This window comes from Alternaria ethzedia (assembly GCF_023757985.1).
Source record: "Alternaria ethzedia strain BMP 0044 chromosome Unknown scaffold_37, whole genome shotgun sequence".
Classification (NCBI taxonomy): Eukaryota; Fungi; Ascomycota; class Dothideomycetes; order Pleosporales; family Pleosporaceae; genus Alternaria; species Alternaria ethzedia.
The window spans coordinates 71,376-88,748 of record NW_026056230.1 but is presented as its reverse complement, the minus strand read 5'-3'; the positions used below and the strand labels follow the sequence as shown (position 1 = coordinate 88,748).

At 53.4% G+C, this 17,373-nt stretch overlaps 5 protein-coding genes across 5 annotated transcripts; 4 read left to right on the top strand and 1 right to left on the bottom strand.

Moving 5' to 3' along the window:
* Nucleotides 1-350: 350 nt before the first annotated feature.
* On the top strand, nt 351-2,458 carry J4E87_009613 (uncharacterized protein; the record flags this gene model as incomplete). Its single annotated transcript, XM_049381188.1, has 4 exons — nt 351-775; nt 828-1,297; nt 1,346-1,983; nt 2,225-2,458. The coding sequence occupies 4 exons, from the start codon at nt 351-353 to the stop codon at nt 2,456-2,458; spliced, it is 1,767 nt and encodes a 588-aa protein (XP_049229038.1).
* A 3,801-nt stretch (nt 2,459-6,259) lies between these two features.
* On the bottom strand, nt 6,260-7,833 carry RRD1 (Serine/threonine-protein phosphatase 2A activator 1; the record flags this gene model as incomplete). Its single annotated transcript, XM_049381187.1, has 2 exons — nt 6,260-6,787; nt 6,838-7,833. The coding sequence occupies 2 exons, from the start codon at nt 7,831-7,833 to the stop codon at nt 6,260-6,262; spliced, it is 1,524 nt and encodes a 507-aa protein (XP_049229037.1).
* Nucleotides 7,834-8,045: 212 nt separating this feature from the next.
* Nucleotides 8,046-10,435, top strand: J4E87_009611 (uncharacterized protein; the record flags this gene model as incomplete). Its single annotated transcript, XM_049381186.1, has 3 exons — nt 8,046-8,079; nt 8,188-10,179; nt 10,236-10,435. 3 exons carry the CDS (start codon nt 8,046-8,048, stop codon nt 10,433-10,435), a joined length of 2,226 nt encoding a protein of 741 aa, XP_049229036.1.
* A 714-nt stretch (nt 10,436-11,149) lies between these two features.
* On the top strand, nt 11,150-12,793 carry J4E87_009610 (uncharacterized protein; the record flags this gene model as incomplete). Its single annotated transcript, XM_049381185.1, has 1 exon — nt 11,150-12,793. The coding sequence occupies one exon, from the start codon at nt 11,150-11,152 to the stop codon at nt 12,791-12,793; it is 1,644 nt and encodes a 547-aa protein (XP_049229035.1).
* Nucleotides 12,794-14,019: 1,226 nt separating this feature from the next.
* On the top strand, nt 14,020-16,441 carry J4E87_009609 (uncharacterized protein; the record flags this gene model as incomplete). The annotated part of the gene is made up of 8 exons (XM_049381184.1): nt 14,020-14,056; nt 14,112-14,232; nt 14,284-14,420; nt 14,470-14,760; nt 14,820-15,110; nt 15,161-15,275; nt 15,326-16,043; nt 16,109-16,441. The coding sequence occupies 8 exons, from the start codon at nt 14,020-14,022 to the stop codon at nt 16,439-16,441; spliced, it is 2,043 nt and encodes a 680-aa protein (XP_049229034.1).
* Between the last annotated feature and the right edge of the window lie 932 nt (nt 16,442-17,373).

Genomic DNA, 17,373 nt, shown 5'->3' with positions numbered 1-17,373 from the left:
CGTAGTGGGTGTCCGGCTGTTTCCTTCGACAAAGGTGCAGTGTAGTGGGTGGTACCTTCCCGTTCTATGTGCAGCCCGCACTCACTGTCCACTCACTTTCCACCCTGTCCACTCCACTCACTTTTCGTATGCGTCACCATACAGGTTTCTCGCACACAACCTCCATTACCGTGCATAGATTGGACGACAGCGCTGATCGGCGCGCTCATATTGGGTGTCTGCATGATTGCGGCACAGCTTCGCCATGGGTGGTACAATGAAGGGTTGTTTTGCGCGCCTTCCGTCTCCCATCTCAAGTATTTTCGAATTCACGCACGACGTGCCATCTCGGCCTTCGCGCAGCATCCATCATGGAAGCCCTAACAGCTATCGGCTTGATCGCCAATGTCATTCAGTTTGTCGACCTCGGCGCGAAGCTTGTCGGCTCTGCGAAGGAAATGCGCAACTCTGTTAGCGGCATGACGTTGGAGAATAAGAGCCTGGAGGAAGTCACCATTCAGATGCGCGATCTAACTTCGAGGCTGGAGCCCCCCAAAACGCACGCACGCACCCAAGATGAAGAAGACCTCCGTCTGTTGGCTCAAGAGTGCCGTGAGCTGTCAGATCAGATTCTCCGCCTCTTAAGGAAAATTGCCCCTAGCAAGCCGAACTCAACCCTTCGTTATATGCGATCTGCGTTCAAGAATATCAAGTACAAGGACGACAAAAGAGAACTTGAGAACAAACTAGCTAGATGCCGTAGCCAGCTGCATCTGCAATTCAGCAAGTTGAACAGGTTAGTCAATGTCAGAAATTCGCTCTTGGCCCTTTCTCTGACACGGGAATAGTTCGGAAGTACATGCGCAGCTCCAGGCCCTCGGAAATCTTGCGCAATCAAACCAAGCAATCTTGCAAACGTTACCGCAACAGATCGAGCGTATTCGCCGCGGCACATGTGTTGCTTCCTTGGGTGTTGAAGCCCTAGATCAGTTGAAAGAGCTACTTGGATTGACTGAAGTAGCTCAAGAATCAGTCGTAGCTCGGAGTTTCCTCAATGATCTTGCGTTTGAAGGAATGGAGGCCAGAGTTGATGTCATCGCGAAAGAGCACAGCGAAACCTTTCGATGGATTGTGGAGCAAGATGCAGACGTCGACGACGTTACATTGAAGACTAACGCTCGCGAACTATACCTTTCATGGCTACATCATGCTTGTGGAATCTTCCATATCGCGGGAAAGCTGGGGTCGGGCAAATCCACACTCACGAAATTCCTGTACAAGCATCCGGAAACACGTAAACGGCTGTTGGCGTGGGCAGGTTCGTTGTTCTTCCCCTGATGTGTAACGTGTCCATTGACGACCACAGATGATAAAAAGCTGGTGATGGCAAGCCACTTCTTCTGGAAACCCGCGAAGCTGCATTTACAAAAGTCACTCAACGGATTGGAGAGATCGCTACTTTATCAACTGCTGTTATCCCATCGGGAGTTGACGAAGAATGCATTCCCAGGGATCTGGGAACAAAGGATGAGCATCAAAGACGGTCGGATGGAGCTACCACATAGCCTCTCCTCGGATGAAATTCACGATGGCTTCATGGCCCTCCTTAGGGATGAAACCGTTCAGCAATCATATCGATTCTGTTTCTTCATCGACGCTTTGGATGAGCACGAGGACATACCCCAATATGATCACAAACACATGGTCGACGAACTTCGCAAGTGGACACAGATCTCTCCAAACTCCATCAAGCTATGTGTATCCAGCCGGGAAGAGAATGTGTTTGAGAACGCTTTTGCTAAAGATCGAAGGATACGATTGCAGGATCTCACGAGGCACGATATGGAGTGTTTCGTACGTTCTAGGCTCGAATCCGTGCAAGACCACAACACCCGAGAACGTCTTACAAGTGAAATTGTCAAGAAATCAGATGGCATCTTCCTCTGGGTTGTACTTGTCATCAAACAGCTCCGACAAGCGTTGGAGGACGGCGATGCTGCCTCTGTTTTTGAGAGGGAGTTGGCCACACTGCCTAGTGAGTTGAAGAAGCTGTTCAATCATCTTCTTGGCTCTATCTCCCCATTTCGCATGGAAAGAGCGCGTCGAATCTTTTCTATGGTGCTGCAACACGAGACATTGCCGTTCAAACTATCGCTGCTGTCTTGTCTACACCTCGATGCAAATGAAATGAACGCACGATCATCCACGGAGGAACCTGATATATTGCCTGTCCTGGACTACCAAGACGGACAAGACCCACACGAATGGTACAAAGCGCATGAAAAACAAGCTCGGAGACAACTACAAGGGTATTGTAGAGGACTTGTCGAGGATCGAGGCAACCCTGAAGTCTGCAAGCAAGAAGGGGGTTTTGAGCGCTCCAGACCTGAACCCGACCCTTCTAAACCCGCCGGATCGAGATGTATCCTGTTTGTACATCGCACCGTCATCGAATTTCTTGAAGAATCAAGAACCCTAGAACCCGTGACGCACCAATTGGGCGCGTTCGATGCGATTGAAGCGATCTCCCAGTCGCATTTGGCAGAATTCCAACGCATACCTTCTTCTCTTATCGACCCGCTGTACTGGCCATATCTATACGGTAAAATCATCGAGCTACGGTTCCACTCTGGAAAAGATAGGTCGCAGTTCGACTTCCTTGTGCAACTGGAGCATTTAATCTCACGAAAATTTCCGGGTTGGCTGGAGAACGAGCTACCTTCCGCCGAGCAATGCGTTCAGAGAGCATGCGATCACTGTGTTTTGTGGATTAAAGAAACAGACATTGAAGAACCGGCGAGCAGTATAAGTCCCATCCGACCCAAAGCTCCAGCTTCTATCTTGGCCTGGCTAGGTAACACTTCATATATTCTTTGGCGGGTTACAAGACTTGACGAACCACCACTATCTGATCAGACACGTGGCATCGTTTCACACTGTTTGATGCGCAGGTTGGACATGACCGAGAAAGCTGAAGAGCTTGAGGGAATCGTGGCCTGCTTTGGAAAATTCTTGACTGAACGCGCATCTCCCGTTACACGCTTCCTGTGGGGCAATTTTGTCCAACTTTGTTCTAGATCCCTACGCCACAATGATCCCTTGTGGTCCCGTACTATAGGTCAGCTCATCGTCCTATTTTTGGATAAGTACGAGAGGAACGTTGTCCATAGAACGCAAATCTCTAAAGGTGGACAGCAGGAGGTCGGAGGATGGGAATTTACACATATGTACGTAAAAGTACAAGACAAGACGGTAGCGGAGATGCTATTCACGCATTTTGAACCTGGAACTACTTGCTATACTATTAACAGAGGATTCAGAAGCCGCGTCTCAATGAAGGAGCTAGTAAAATTATGGCATCTCGAGAACGAGCAAGAAATTCTTGGATTGCTAGAACAGGAGCGTAGGGCAATGGACAGCAAAGAACAACCCGCGGACCTGGTCGTCACGGCCAAGGAGACCTCCGAGAAAAGCTCGTCCGATGGCACTCCAGCTTCCGACGAAGCGTCCAGGCGGCTTCAGAGAATCGACAGTGCAGCCGAGATTCGAAGCGAAAGCGGCGTAACAGCGTCTTGTCTGCCCATCGAAACCAAAGCAGACGTCGATCCACCCCAACCCAAGGCCACCAAAACCCGCTCTCTTCATGCATTGGGTATCGCGACAATCATCGCTCTTCTAGGTGAGAAGATTCTATTGAGAAGCCGCTGGGCTTTCGCTGACATGAACGCCAGTGTTGCTGTTAGCTTTCCTCATCGCGTACCAAGACTATTGGGTTCGATAGTCTTCGATCATGGTCCATGAGCCCGTTCGCATCTTCACAGAAGCGTACCATCAAGCTAACCTAAGAAAAGCCTGAATACCGTAGAGCCTACATCGACGTTGGGTTTATCTTAATGTAGTCCGCAGACCTCTTCGGTTTTTTCCTTGTTTCAGGTGCCATGCATTCGGGATAGCACTGGTGAACGGCTTTGTGCTAAAGCGCTGATTGTCCGGGCGCTTTGACTCTAATCGAGTCTTTGTTGTCCCCAGCATGATAGTCGATGAGTGAAAGGCGCAAAGCAGGCGAACGATTGTCTGCTAAAGGTGCAGAGTAAACAAAGACGTCAACATACATAGCAAAGTGAGCGAGCATCTTCTTCATCGCAAGAGCTCACTCATTATATTGCGCGCCTCACCTTTTTGTATAGTGATTATCAGTAGCCTCATCCTATAAAAGCCATGGCAGACGAACAATCGCCAAACGCCGGGTTTTCGCACCAGGAGAACAACGGTTTTCTTCGTGTTACTCCTACAACAGACATGCTAGTGGATAAGCTACTATCAACCGGTGCACAACCCCTACCACCGTCGAAAACCGGAAAAAGACCGTTCGGGGGCGGTGAAATCCTCGGAGAGCCTCTCATAAAACGCTCTAGGGTAGATGAAAACGATGAAACAAGGCGTTCCAAAGAGCGCAGACCAAGAGAACTAGACCCAGCGATACTAACCAAGCACTTCACCATGGCCAACAAGAAAGAGATTGAAGAAGTAAAAGCGCGTATCGCAACTACAACGCCATCGAATCCAACTGACATTCCGCCTCGCTCGACCCGCCATGCAGAGACTGTGCCACTATCGATGGTGACTGGGAAACCAGTGGTATCAAAGTCATTGCGCGACGCACCTCCACTCCCAAGAGACACGCCGTCCAAAGAACGCCGAGATGCAATGGTACCACCCAGAGAAAATACATCGAAGCCCCGTCAAGACCCTTTCGCTTACCACCGAGAAAGAATGGCTGGCGCACATCGCGACACACCAACACCGACACCAACACCAGGCACAAGAGCCAACCCCATATCCTTCAGTTCAGGCCTGCACGCACTAGACCGCGAGTTCCGCTCAGGATCAGGCTATTACTCCGAACATCAAGACGACGACGCACTCTCTCTTCTCTCAAGCATATCCTTGAGTGAAGGGCCAAGGGGTCCTGGTGCACGACGGGGGCTGGGACAGGATGGTGCAGAGAAACGGTATGGGAAAGACTGTGACCACTACCAGCCGGCCCGCCGTACCACAAGGTCTGAAGAGAGAAGGAGAAGGGGGGCTCTTGATAGTGGGGAGTTGGAGAGGATGGCGAGGAGACACCGGACGATGGGGATGGGGGGGAGTTGTGATGTTTCTCCGAGATCGGGGGATGGGAGTCGCAGTCGGAGTAGGAGTCAGTCGAGGTCGCTGGTGAAAAGGGATGATAGGTACCGAGGAGAAGGAGATCGTGTAGAAAAGCCACGGGGACGCTCTGCAAGGCTCGATCGCGCTTCATCGCGACGGCCCCCACCGGTATCGCAACGGCCGCGCGAAAAGAGTCCACCACCTTCTGGGCAGGTCAGGAGGGAGGAGGGGGTGAGGAGTAGAGGGGTGAGGAAGAGTCGAGAGCGGAGCCGTGGCGCAGAACGGCAGCGAAGTCGAGGGCGGGAAAGAAGTCCAGAGCGAAAGCGAAGTAAACAGCGGAGTTGCGGCTCTTCACATGGCCGTGGGAAAGATCGCCGGCGTAGTCGAGACCGTCGTCATAGTCGAGATCGTCGCCCCAGTCAAGACCGTCACCACAAGAAACGCCGCAACCGCAGCCGCAGCCGCAGCCCTCATCCCTCCAAACCCTCCAAACCCTCCAAACCCTCCAAACGTCCCCGTTCAGATCCCCCGGCTCATCCACCACCTTCCCCTCCCTCCCCCTCCGACTCCTTCTTCGGCGCGGATGAAATCCCCGAACCCCACGAGAGTCTCGGTGTGGCCGAAGGCGAATACACACAAGAGCAGGAAATGGCGTTGTTTGATCTTGCGGTCACTGTGTATGTGCAGAGAGAGAGGGTGGCGGAGCTCATGTTGAATCGGACGAGGCTGCAGTTTGATTTGGATAATAGGAGGGAGAGGGAGGAGGGGAAGGGGGGTGGGGATGGAGATGGTGATGGGAAGGAAGGGGAGGGGGAAGGGGATGAAGGGAAGGATGGGGATGGGGATGGGAATGGAGACGGTTACGAGGAAAGGGAGAAGCGTGGAGGGGATGGAGCTGAGAAGGGTAGTAAGGAGAGGAGTAGTAGAGAGAGGGGTAGTAAGGAGAATGATGGTGGAGGGAGCAAGGAACGTTCATAACATTAACTCCTTGTGCGCTTGCGGCGTTGGCTAGATAGATGTGTGTTGATGGCTTTGTATCGCTAGACGAGACGGAATCGAGCCTTGGTCGGGTATAATCGTTGACAAGACGTGTATAATTCCTCTACATACCTTCATTGCCCATTGCACCTCATCTCTTACTCGCCCAAGGCGCCTTCGTGCCCTCTTGTACACTCGGCGCATTTCCAGCATTCCCCTTTGCCCAGGGTGCTGCAGTACCACTTCCTGGCGGCGGCGGTGCAGGTGTCCTACTTGCCCAAGGCGCTTTAGTAGGCTGGTTCGGACCACTGGGTACACCTGCGTCTGCACCTCTGGCAGTAGCCCAGGGCGCAGCAGTCGCAGCTGGCATGCCACCACCCGGCCTTGTAGCACCAGCACTAGCCCATGGCGCCGCGGTGCCAGCCGTACCGCCAGGCATGCTTCTAATTGGCATGCCAGTCGCCGGCTCAGCCATCGGGTCTCTCAATGCAGGCTGCGGTCTTGCAGTTGGTGCCGTGTTAGATGGTGTACTTGACTTTGGCTGACTGGCTGTGTGGACGCTTGCTTGAATGGCCTTGGCGTTCGGATCGGCAGAGAAGGAGAACAGCGAGCCGAAGGGGAAGTGCTGAACCACAGGGAACTTGGATAGTACTTCTGCATTGTACATCTTGATCATTCCCTGATGTGGGGTCAGTCAATGCACGTAATCAAGAGTGTCATGATATTAACCTTGTTGATCTTGGCCCATCCTGCCTTGACACCGGAGACATCGTAGAGAATGTTGCTATGTTCCCAGAATGGACCTTTCTTGACGTCGTAGATGAAGCCGATAGCACTGAAGTACATATTCCGGTTTCGCTCGCGGGCGACTGCGGGAGCCTTCGCTACGTCGCCTGGGTGGGGAGCCGATGGCAATGAGCCTTCTGCTGCCACGTCTGCTGGTGTGTTGATGGCCGGTGAGAGTTGTGCGCTACCGAATATGTAAGGTACGAAAGAATGATCGTCTAGTCCCCATACACCATGCGACCCGGCAGGTTCAAGGGTGTATGTCAAGATGAGTCGGCGAATCAATTCGAGGTACGGTTCGATGACCCCAAGTACAATGCCGCGTTCTTGCTCGCCATCCTGCGACGCGGGAAAAGCTCCGAGTTTCCAGAGACAGCCAAGGAAAGCGAGAAAGCTCAGTTCATGACCTGAACCGTAGTCTAGGCGCTGAGAGCTTCCAAAACTGCCGATAAGATAGGCCTCCAGTTCGGTTTTGGCTGACACGTCGGAGGAAGATTTGAAAGAGAGTACTTCTTCCGGTAGATATTGGTCTAACAACCCAGGAACTCTTTCTCTGACGATGTCGTACCACGTCCTGAAGCTTACGTTTCCAAAACGACGCGGTCCGGGATCTGGTGGCGCTTCATCCATTATCGATTGAAGGGTATCGATAAGCTTGGCGAGGCTCTGCACAACGGGTGGATGGGGCACATCCGGATCATGCAACTTCCACTCTTTCGCGGTTTCTGTGCTGTTATTGTCTTCGCTCTTGATCTTCCGTGGTATCATGGCCGTGTTGAGCTGGAAGATGAAAGTCATGATATCGGCATAGGCCCTGCTTGCCAAGAAGAAAGTGACGTCGTCGCCATCGTGGATGCGTTTCGCAGGGACTTGGAAACTGTGCGATGCATCTCTACTCAGTACTTCTAGTACAGGTGCTTTGGATGGATTTGATGACATGGCGGGGTGCGTGGTGTGGTGGTTGTTTGGGGGTTAGTGGGCAGGGACGATCTCATGTGATAGCGTGTTTCGGGGATGGACCCACTCTTTCGCGCCTTGACAGCGTTGGATGCTTTTGGCCGCGGGGATGACTTCACTCTCCCCCCACATCGCCGTCATCGCTCGGATACCTCCATTAGCACGGATACGTTAGTATTGTGAACGCTCACTATATGGCGCGGCTTAAGGATGCGCCCAAGCAGGCAGGTACGTGGTGTCGCAGCTGCCGTCGAGCTGGCGGGTAGACGCGCGAAGCTCTCCAACGTGCTCACCAGCTTCCATCTAAGCTTATATAAGCTGACACTCATACCACAGCTCCAAAGCCTTCCACGCCCTCCTCAGACGACAATGCTGCAACCCAACAGCTCCTCGCCGAGTCCAACTCTCCAAGCGTCAACCCACCCTCATCGTCCGCAGTCCTCGGCGCCAACCTCCTCAACGCAGCGCGTCCTGGAAAGCTCAAACGAGTCAGCATACTTCCTGAAGGAGCCAGACAGAATCTCGCGATACGAGGTGACCCATACGAGATTGAGTTGAGCCCTGAGAAGGGTCGATACGCGTTGCCAGAGAAAGTCAATCACAAACCGTTGAAGATCAATAGAAAGAGGAAGGAGAAAAGGAAGCCGGCCAAGAAGAAGGTGCAGGCCACTGTGAAGGCAGTCGAGGAGCGGAGTGACGTCCCCGCGCCTTCGTCAGAGCTCCCGGTGCACCATGACGCTGGGCCGCAAGTGGATGAAGAAGAGCGGGTGGAGGATCTGGCAATAGCAGAACCCGAGATACGCTCATCGCCGCCAGAGCTCGCACCGCCGGAACACACCCCGTCTAAAGCCGCCCCGCACACACGCGACAATGGCGTGGTCGATGCCACTGGTACAAGCCTAGATGGAGAACCTGCTGGTGCGCAGGAGGACAATAGCAGTACACGACGAACGTCGAAACGGAAGTCGGAGTCGGATTACAGCGAGGAACAGCCCTCCAAGATTCCGAGGAAACAAAGGCGGACGACTGGCGAATCGAGCGCATCGAGGAAGAGTCACCCGCAGGTACGGATACCGGCCCGGCGGAGCTCGCAACAGCAGGATGTGGCGACTACGACCGGACATGGCGATGTTCCAAGCACGCGAGAAGTCGCTGAATGGACTGACGCGCAGAAAAAAGAGGCTCTCCTAGGACTCCTAAAAGGTCCTACACGAAAATTGAAACCTCGGAAGAAACGCACCAACGATACCCCTGAATCAAGCCAGCAGTTACCGGCTAACGTGGGAGGATTGCAAAAGCATGCAGAGCCGCCCAAGCAAGCTGCGGAAGTTGCTGATGCTCCAGAGACTGAACATGCGCAGGTTATTGACGTGTTTGGAGACGACTCGGACGAAGACGAGGCCAGTAGCGTCGCTGAGGAAGCTGATGACATAACGCGCCCTGCAGGAAGGCCTGGGAGCATTGACGCCGTCTTTGAATCCCTCAACCTAGAGGTACGGCCAGGAAAGTGCCGGACCAAGTTGGCTACCACCATCAGACGCGCATGCAAGACATACAGAGCCCACCTTCAGGAAGGCGACCTTTCCATGGACACCGTCGTCGATGAAGCCGACGATCTACGAGGAGCGCTCGGACAGATCAGCATCGATGTCGAGAAGAAGGACCGGCGCGCCTTCAAACGAGATGCTTATCGTCATGTCTTCCGGGCTCTCACACTGTACCTCGAAGCATTGTATACGTGGCTACAGGACAATAGCGGTGACGTAACCGAGTCTTTGGAAGCTATGAAGATTCTTTCACCTCTGATGGACCGGATACTGGCTTTCAAAGACAGCATTACTGAGTGGAATGTTTCTGTGCCTCAACGCTCCAAGGGCGACCGAATCATTAAGGATGTCGATATTGGTCTCATTGCTCATCTTCGACAGGTCGCCAAGACACATCGCGGCCATCTTAGTAGACTCAAAGCTAGGGAGGACCATCGCAAGATCCAAGAAGACTTCGAGCGCAGGATGCAAGAAAGAGAAGAGGAGGAGAGCCGCAAAGCCGAGCTTGAGGAAGCACGAACGCAGCGGTGGAAACGTTGGCAGGCTTTACACATTGTACGCTTGACGTGTGAGCCCGATGCGCGCAGAAGAAGCAAGCTCGCTATCACAAGGCTCGAGGACTTGGAGGAGAGAGACGCTAACGGCGTTGTCTTTGAGCGATTGCCAGTATTCACACCTCGCTCCGCGCCGCCGCATCGTCAAGCATCGGCGTTGAGCAATAAGCCGGAGTGGACCGAACAAGAAGAAACTGCTCTGCTCGAAGGTTTGAGACATCTTGCCGGTACGTTCAAAGTCATTGTTCACAGCTTATTCTAACCACACTGACATCTACTCTAGGTCCTCAAGTCTTCGAGAAGATTTTCACAATGTATTGCCGCCCCGACTCATCCCATCCACTTAGCGGCCATTTGCGCGATCGCAGCGTCGCGGAAATTGTCACAAAAGCAGCACAGTTCCGATCAGACTTCCAGCAATTGTATCAAGACAATGGCTGGGAGGTCGAGGAGTGGATTACGAAGATACCAGTATTGCCGTAAGTGTGGATATTCGATCATTTCGTCCGTTTTTGCTCCATGCGCGACTGCGTCTCCTCCCGGGAAGCGAGAATGGGTGTTTTACCAACGTCACGCTTATCGCCGTTTGTCTCTTTATGATACCCCTCGTGCGCTACATTTCTTTGATACCAATGCAAACAACATCATTGGCGCATATGTCTCCGCCAACCCTGATGGTGGCCGTCCATCTACCACATTCCCCTGTACTCCATGTTCAAGATTACCACACGACACTGCACCAAATAGTATGCGATAAGTACAGTTCCCACTGCATGTCTAGTGAAAGCCCGGATCTACCCTTACGCTCGTGGGGTACGTGGCCAGATCACTGGCCGTGAATGACAATTACGCGAATGCTCAACCGCCCACCGGTAGACATAGACGTTTGGTACCGGTAATCAGCCTCCACTTCTCCACTCGCTATCGCACCTATACACAAAGCGCAATATTCCACCTGGATCAATTTTCACCTTGGAGTTCAGTGCACGCGCCCCTGCACCGCCCACAGTCGCAAAGTCGCTCTCTCACTTTAAATCTCTTGCACACCCTTTCTTCCTCCTGACTACTCTAACCGCCTCTTACTTTCAATACTTTCAACCAACCCGCAACCAACACCCAAGCTTGAATATTCTCCCAATTTCAAGTCAACAATCCTGACGCACATACGCAATACTTACCACACCATCAGCACCCACAATGTCTCCTCCCCCTGCGGCTTCTCCCCCCTTCTCCCACGCAGCTAGCCTCGCCCACTACGAGACCAAGAACTCGTTCGAGCTCATGGTAATGGCGAAGCTGCGTTGCATTTCTGATGCTGGCGAGAACCAGGAGATTATCGCGCGCCTGATGGCGCAGGATAGGGAGAATGGGACTTGGCCTGGGAAGTACGAGGAGCCTGGGGCGGCTGATGCGACGAAGACGGATGGCGTGGCTGAGGAGAAGGATGGGGAAGAGGTAGTTAAGGTGTCGGTGGAGGGGGGCTTGGGTAAAGAAGAGAGGACGCCTAAGGCTGGAGTTGCTGGTGAGGGAAAGGCGGATCGCGTGCCTGTTGCGATTGTCTCCGGAGATAGACGCGCGAGGACTGCGACTGCGGGCACCACTGCGACTAGCACGAGGAGCAGAAGCCCGATAATCCCCCTGTCACAATTGGCAAAAGAATGGGATCAGGATTGGGGCGCACCTTTCGCTTTTCCCCTCGCCGCTACCACCGGCTCGAAACCCCAAGCCAAACCCGTGACTCCTACCGAGTCTGTCTCCAGTGGCTCAAAGTCACCCGCCACACCCACCTCTCCCGTCTCGCAAGTCTCCCCCGTTTCGCAAGCCTCTCGCGCATCTCTGGCAACTCCTGCTTCCTCTCCTCCCGCGATCCCGGCTTCATTGAAGTCAAATCCGTATACCCTTCTCATGAACGATGAGCAGGACGATGAAGAAAAAGAGGACGACGAAGAAGAAGAAGAAGAAGAGGAGGAGAGCGAGAACGAGGGCCTCATCATCCCCCTGAAGATGTACACGGAGAAGGCCAGGGCTGCCGCCGAGTCTACAAGGGCTGAGGTCACGTATGCGGCAACGTCCAGTAGTAAGGATACTGCCGCTGCTCCTATGGAGCAGCCTGAGAATCTCCCGGCTCCCGATTCGTTGGCCAGTTCTGAGCCGTCTGAGGTTATGTCGGCGCTTGGGGGAGGTGTGATTTCTGAGGCTCCTGTCGTTGTTAGGGACTTTGGTGCTATGGTTTCGCCCTCGTCCTTGCGGTCATCTTCACCCGAAGAGGCAGCTCACAAGTCCGACGTAGCTGCCTTCTATAACAGGCCCTCGCAAACGGCCACCATGCCAGTCCAGATCTCCGCTCGCGCTCCTCCATCGCCGCCGTCATCGCCACCACAGCACACTCATTTCGTCCCGCCGTCTCCCGCGCCCAGCAAAACGAATCACCAGCCGCACAACGAGAAACGCAAACAAGACCAGGCTGTTGTGTCGTCGAATATGTGGCACGTGCTGGCCGCTGACGATACCGGTGATGCCGATGACGCCGCTTCTGCCCCTGTTGCTGTTGACACTGATGACAATAACGAGGTTGATAGTGAGGACGAGGCCCCACAAGCTCGGCAGGCGCAGAAAAAGAAGAACAGGAGGCGCGGAAAGAAAGGTGGGAAGAAGGTGCAGGCGATGAAGCAGAAGGTGGAGCAGGCTGTGGAGGTTCCTGTTGTTGTTGCGCCTGTTCTCCAGCAGTCGGTCGCGATGACGGCGAAGGTGGGGAAGAAGATGGAGATGTCGCAGGCGCTGGGTGTCGCGGCTATCGTTATGGTTCTTGTCGCGCTTTTTGGGGTGCGGGTTGTTGGGTAGACGATTGCACGACATTTCTTGTGAATTTTAGCGGCATTGTTTGGAGTAGTGGGGTCTTTACCAAGACACGGTACTTTGCGACGTATTCTGGGGTTCTGGTTGTGTTAGCATAGTAATTTCAGACACTCCTCATGATAGTTTGTGTGCGCTTTGTTGCTACGAGCGGCTTCACGCCACTTCATCAGAGTCGAATCAAAATCGGAACTCATCATCCAACTCCTACCGCTCCGCATGGTGAGCTCCTAGAACTGTGTCTCGAGGCTTCTGTGAATGCGAACGCGAACATGTACTTGCGTCGAATGCGACGGAATGGAAGTAGGAAGCCCATCACCGTATCCACCTGGGCGGTGTAAGCTTAATCACGCGCGCGTAGCCAGGAAATCCTGTCTCGTGTTGCGCGAATAATCAGAAAAGGGTGAGGATTCTAAACGTAAAGTCTTCCGTTCCTGGACTCGCCCTGGACGAGATGGCTACGGCTGAATGGGATGCACTAGCACCGCACGTCGTGGCCCTTTTGCGGTCATTTGAACTGCCGTGGACACCCTCAAGGCCGTCACCAAGGCAGTCATCCCACAGGTTCCGCAAGCCATCGCGAGCTACGCGCGACAACGCCTGCATCACGAACCAGCAAAGCCCACGAGTATACCATGTGAAATAACACCCCCACCGTGCAAGCGATCGCGCACCTGCATACACGCAAATCAACCAACCAATAACAAGCTTTCACGCAGCGGGAGGGGTCCGCGCTAGTCCGCAGCCAGAAGCTTGTAGGCAAAGCACTGCCTTCCCACAACCACGACATCATCACAATGCGCGAATTATCCCCCCCTTGGCGCACGCCGGCGAAGCAAGTAAAATGTAGCCCATCCTACTTTCACGTGCGGTTTCGTCGCCGCAATAGGCAAAACCAGGCCCACGATGGCAGTGGCTGAGCAACACCGCTGATCGCGAGATAAATCCCTCATACAATTATTTCGCTGGGCCTTTGTACCCAGGCCGTATTGCGCTGTAGCTCACGTGTTTTCTGGGTGATTCTGCAGTCCTCTTCTTCTCCTTCTTATTCCATTCCCAATACACTGGTAACTTTTCTGTACTCTGGACTTTGAACACGAAAGAGTTATTTTCTCTTTCGCTTACTTCGCCCTTGCGCTTTCGTTGCGTTACTGCACGTAACGATAATCCCTCAGTGTGTCACTGCGGATTGAGCGCATAGCGACAAAGGCAATATGTGGAAGCCGCCAATCAACTTCATTACGCTGCATTGTAAGTTGCAGACGGTTCCGTCTGATCCGGGAACGGCATCGCTAATGAAGTGTAGATGCATACATTCTCAGTTTCGGGATTCTGGCCCTGATCATCATCTATCCCTATGGCAATCTCTCGGCTATCGATGCGTACTACTTTGGTGTCAGCGCGTCGACTGAATCTGGCCTGAACCCGTATGTTTGGGTTGATGTACTGGGATGGATGCCGTGCTGACAGTGCGTTAGTGTTGATGTCAAGGCTCTCAAGACATACCAGCAGATCTTTGTTTACATCACACCTATTGTTACAAATCTGGGATTCATCAACGTACTCGTCGTCGTTGTGCGATTACGTTGGTTCAAGCAAAAGCTCAAGGGTATTGGTATGTTAGATGTCGCTCTAAGCCTGCAGCTGAAGCTAACCCCCAATAGCGGCGGCACACAGTAGACCCAAGAGCTTGCAACTGTCTATGAGCCGGGCTCAAACAATCGACAACACCGCCGATACACGAAAGATCGAGGAGGGTCTCACCGGTGAGACCACAGTCTCGGAAAAGCAGCCTGTTCCCACTGCAGACGAGTCGAACGATCAACCTTCCGCTCCTGCTCCTCGCATTACATTCGCCCCAGATCCTCGTCCCCATGTCAACGAAAAGGGCGCTTTGTATGTCCCTGGTCCACGAGAACGCGATAATGGCGAACACATCACTTCGATGTCAGATGGTAAGCTCGCCAATTGGACTTCCATGAGAACATGCCTAACATGATCGCTACAGACGAAGACGAAGACGAAGATGAAGACGGCATCAAGCCTGTCGCAGAGTCGAGCAACCCACTACGTCGCCTGAGGTCAGAGACAAGAAGTATGAACACGCGTACCATGAGCAAAGCCACCTCGGTAGACCGCGCTGTGTCTTCCATCTTCGTTCTTGGAAGTACCGCAAGCGGCGCCCGTCGTAGCGAAGACAAGCCGGCACGCAGGACGCCCACCATCGACCTGAGCTCCATGACCCGGGAAGAATTGGGTGGTGTTGAGTACCGCGCACTGCAAGTCTTGCTCAAGGTTACCATTGGTATGTATCGAGAGCCATTTATGGCTCGCTCATGCTAATCATCATTCCAGGATACTTCGTCGGCCTACACACACTGGGAGTCGTTTGCTTACTCCCATGGATCCACACCGCACCAGCCAAGTATCAAGACTACCTCGCATCACAGGGTCAAGACAAGACGTGGTGGTACGCTTCACCTCCTCCCCTACCGCATCACCATCACTAACATCTCCCAGGGCGTTCTACTCCGCCCAAACCATGGTCGACAACCTCGGCCTGACCCTCACACCCGACAGCATGGTAACCTTCCGCGACGCCACCTGGCCCATGCTAGTAATGTCCTTCCTCGCCTTCGCGGGCAACACATTCTACCCAGTCTTCCTCCGCCTGCTCATCTGGTCCATCTACAAAATCGCACCCGCCGCTTCATCCCTCAAAGAATCCCTGCGCTTCCTCCTCGATCACCCGCGCCGATGCTACACCCTCCTTTTCCCCAGCACCGCCACCTGGATCCTCGCATCCATCCTCTTCGCGCTCAATTTCATCGACACCCTCCTTATCATCGTCCTCGATCTGGATAACCCCGAAGTAAACAGCTTACCCGTCGGACCCCGCATCCTGGCCGCTATCTTCCAATCCGCATCCTCGCGCCACACCGGTACCGCGACTTTCAACCTCGCGGCTGTTAACCCGGCTGTTCAGTTCAGTCTGCTGGTCATGATGTACATTTCCATCTACCCCATCGCCATCAGCATACGCATGAGCGAGAGCTACGAGGAGAAATCCGTGGGGCTCTACGCCGGAGATGAGAATCTCGATGAGCAGAAGGGGGGGAAGACGTACCTCATCAGCCACATGCGGAACCAGCTTAGTTTCGATTTGTGGTATATCTTCTTGGGGGTTTTCATGATTTGTATTGCGGAGAGTGATAGGATTATGAGTCGCGAGGACTATGTAAGTTGATCAAATCCCCGAAGCGGGTTTTCTTAGTTGGGAACGGTATACTAACATGTTAATAGGCTTTCAACGTCTTCGCCATCTTCTTCGAAGTCGTATCTGCGTACGGTAACGTCGGTCTTTCGCTTGGTCACCCGTCGAATCTCACGTCGCTGTCTGGCCACTTCAACACGTTTGGCAAAGTGGTGATTTGCTTCATGATGCTGCGTGGTAGGCACAGGGGTCTGCCTTATGCGCTTGATCGGGCGATCAATTTGCCTCATGACCTCATCACGGAGGATGGACAGGAGGACAAGTATAGAGATGAAGATACCACAACGGCTGGGGGTGTTAGTGGGAGTGCGAGTGAAAGTGAGGGGAGGGGGAGGAAGATGATGAAGAGTTTTACGCAGTAACATAGACATGGGTATGGTGAAATAGAGAGGATTGAGGGGGCTTGTTGTATAGAATAGACCGCGATGCATTTGACGGATATTTTCACAGGATCCGCACGAATTTGAGATGTGGGGTTTACGCTTGATTGATGATAATCTGATCACAGAACTACAAAGCAACGCGACAGCATAGTACGAAGGCGCTTATACAAGCCCAACTTACCTACGCTCTACGCAAGACATGGAAAACTAAGGAAAAAAGAAGGACCAGGTCCTACGAGGATTTCGCGTCAACAGCCTTCACGCTCATCATCCCTACCAGTTCATCCAACCAAACCCGCCATTGCTAAAGTTACTCCCCATCTGCGGCCGACGCTGAGTCCCTAGATGAGCTCCATACTCACCATCGCTACCCATCCGGCGCGGCGCCTCGCGGCCCTCGCTACCACGCACCGCGCTACTACGATACAAACCGCCACCACCGTAACCGCCAGACGTCGAGGGACGCTCGTATCCGCGATCAATACTAAAGCTAGTTTGCTGGGGCTCGCGGAAGCTAGAAGCGTAGGAGGGGGTGGCGTATGAGGAGGAAGAGCGGGACGAGGAAGAGGAAGTGCTGGGCCTGCCCATGCTAGAGAGGAGACGGCGAGTAGCAGACGGTTGCTCGAAACGGGAGGAGCCTAGAGGGCTGACTGAGCGATGGTCGTCGTATGAATGCTTGTTAGTGTATGCACGGGGACGTTCGGAAGCGCGCATAGGGCTGAGGTCGCGATACTGGTACCGGCTATCGTATGGGTCGCGCTGGGATGCAGCGCGGCCAAGTCTAGAGCTACCAGTTGTCTCACGACGGGGTTGGCTGGTATAGTCTCCATAAGGCTGGGAGAAGGGTTCGGTCATTCTACTGGAGCTGGATGCGCCATAGCCGTAGGGGTCACGGCTAGAAGACTCATACG